The sequence below is a fragment of the Pundamilia nyererei genome, unplaced genomic scaffold (genome assembly GCF_000239375.1).
Source record: "Pundamilia nyererei isolate P.nyererei 1_Seehausen unplaced genomic scaffold, PunNye1.0 scaffold00783, whole genome shotgun sequence".
NCBI classification, from domain to species: domain Eukaryota; kingdom Metazoa; phylum Chordata; class Actinopteri; order Cichliformes; family Cichlidae; genus Pundamilia; species Pundamilia nyererei.
This window is the reverse complement of record NW_005188184.1, coordinates 60,281-60,880: the sequence shown is the minus strand read 5'-3', so window position 1 is coordinate 60,880 and position 600 is coordinate 60,281. Positions and strand designations below refer to the sequence as shown.

Below are 600 nucleotides of genomic sequence, written 5' to 3'. Positions count from 1 at the left end.
CAGTGTGAAATGTAATTACTATTACTTTGTATGGCAAGTACATTTGAAGAAATTGACAAATAAAGTTTTCTTCTTCTTCTACTAAATTATTATTGAACAAATGACCAACTAAGAATTTCAGACTTTAGTTTACTCCTTTGCCGAGTTTACTTTACTGAAATGTGATGAGCGTTGGAAAATAATATGTGAATAATTAAAGGAGGGAGCCATTTAGCATAACAATTCATGCTTACAAAACTACTTTTTTTTTTTTTACGGAAGTTAGTGAATTCCATGTTCATGCCGACTGTAGTTTCTAGAATAGAAAGAGCATGAAGATTGAAGTGTGAGTACGAGATTAATATACTACTGCTACTACTAAAGGAGCGAGCTCTTGGTGAGTGAGGTGGCTCTGAAAAAGAGCCGTTGTTGGTAGGAGAGCGTGTAGCTTAAGCTCTCTCCGCGGATGCGGCGAGCCAGCTGGATGTCTTTGGGCATGATGGTGACCCTTTTGGCGTGGATGGCGCACAGGTTGGTGTCCTCGAAGAGTCCGACCAGGTAAGCCTCGCTGGCCTCCTGCAGAGCCATGACAGCAGAGCTCTGGAAGCGCAGGTCGGTCTT

General features: G+C 42.0%; 1 protein-coding gene across 1 annotated transcript in view; it reads right to left on the bottom strand.

The window, feature by feature from the left end:
* Window positions 1–270: 270 nt before the first annotated feature.
* LOC102194042 (histone H3.3-like) overlaps window positions 271–600 on the bottom strand; it is a 10,782-nt gene continuing 10,452 nt past the window's right edge. Inside the window, exon 2 of the mRNA XM_005754965.1 lies at window positions 271–597. Coding sequence (XP_005755022.1) covers window positions 358–597 — 240 coding nt within the window. The 3' untranslated portion in view covers window positions 271–357. The remainder of the gene's footprint in view (window positions 598–600) is intronic.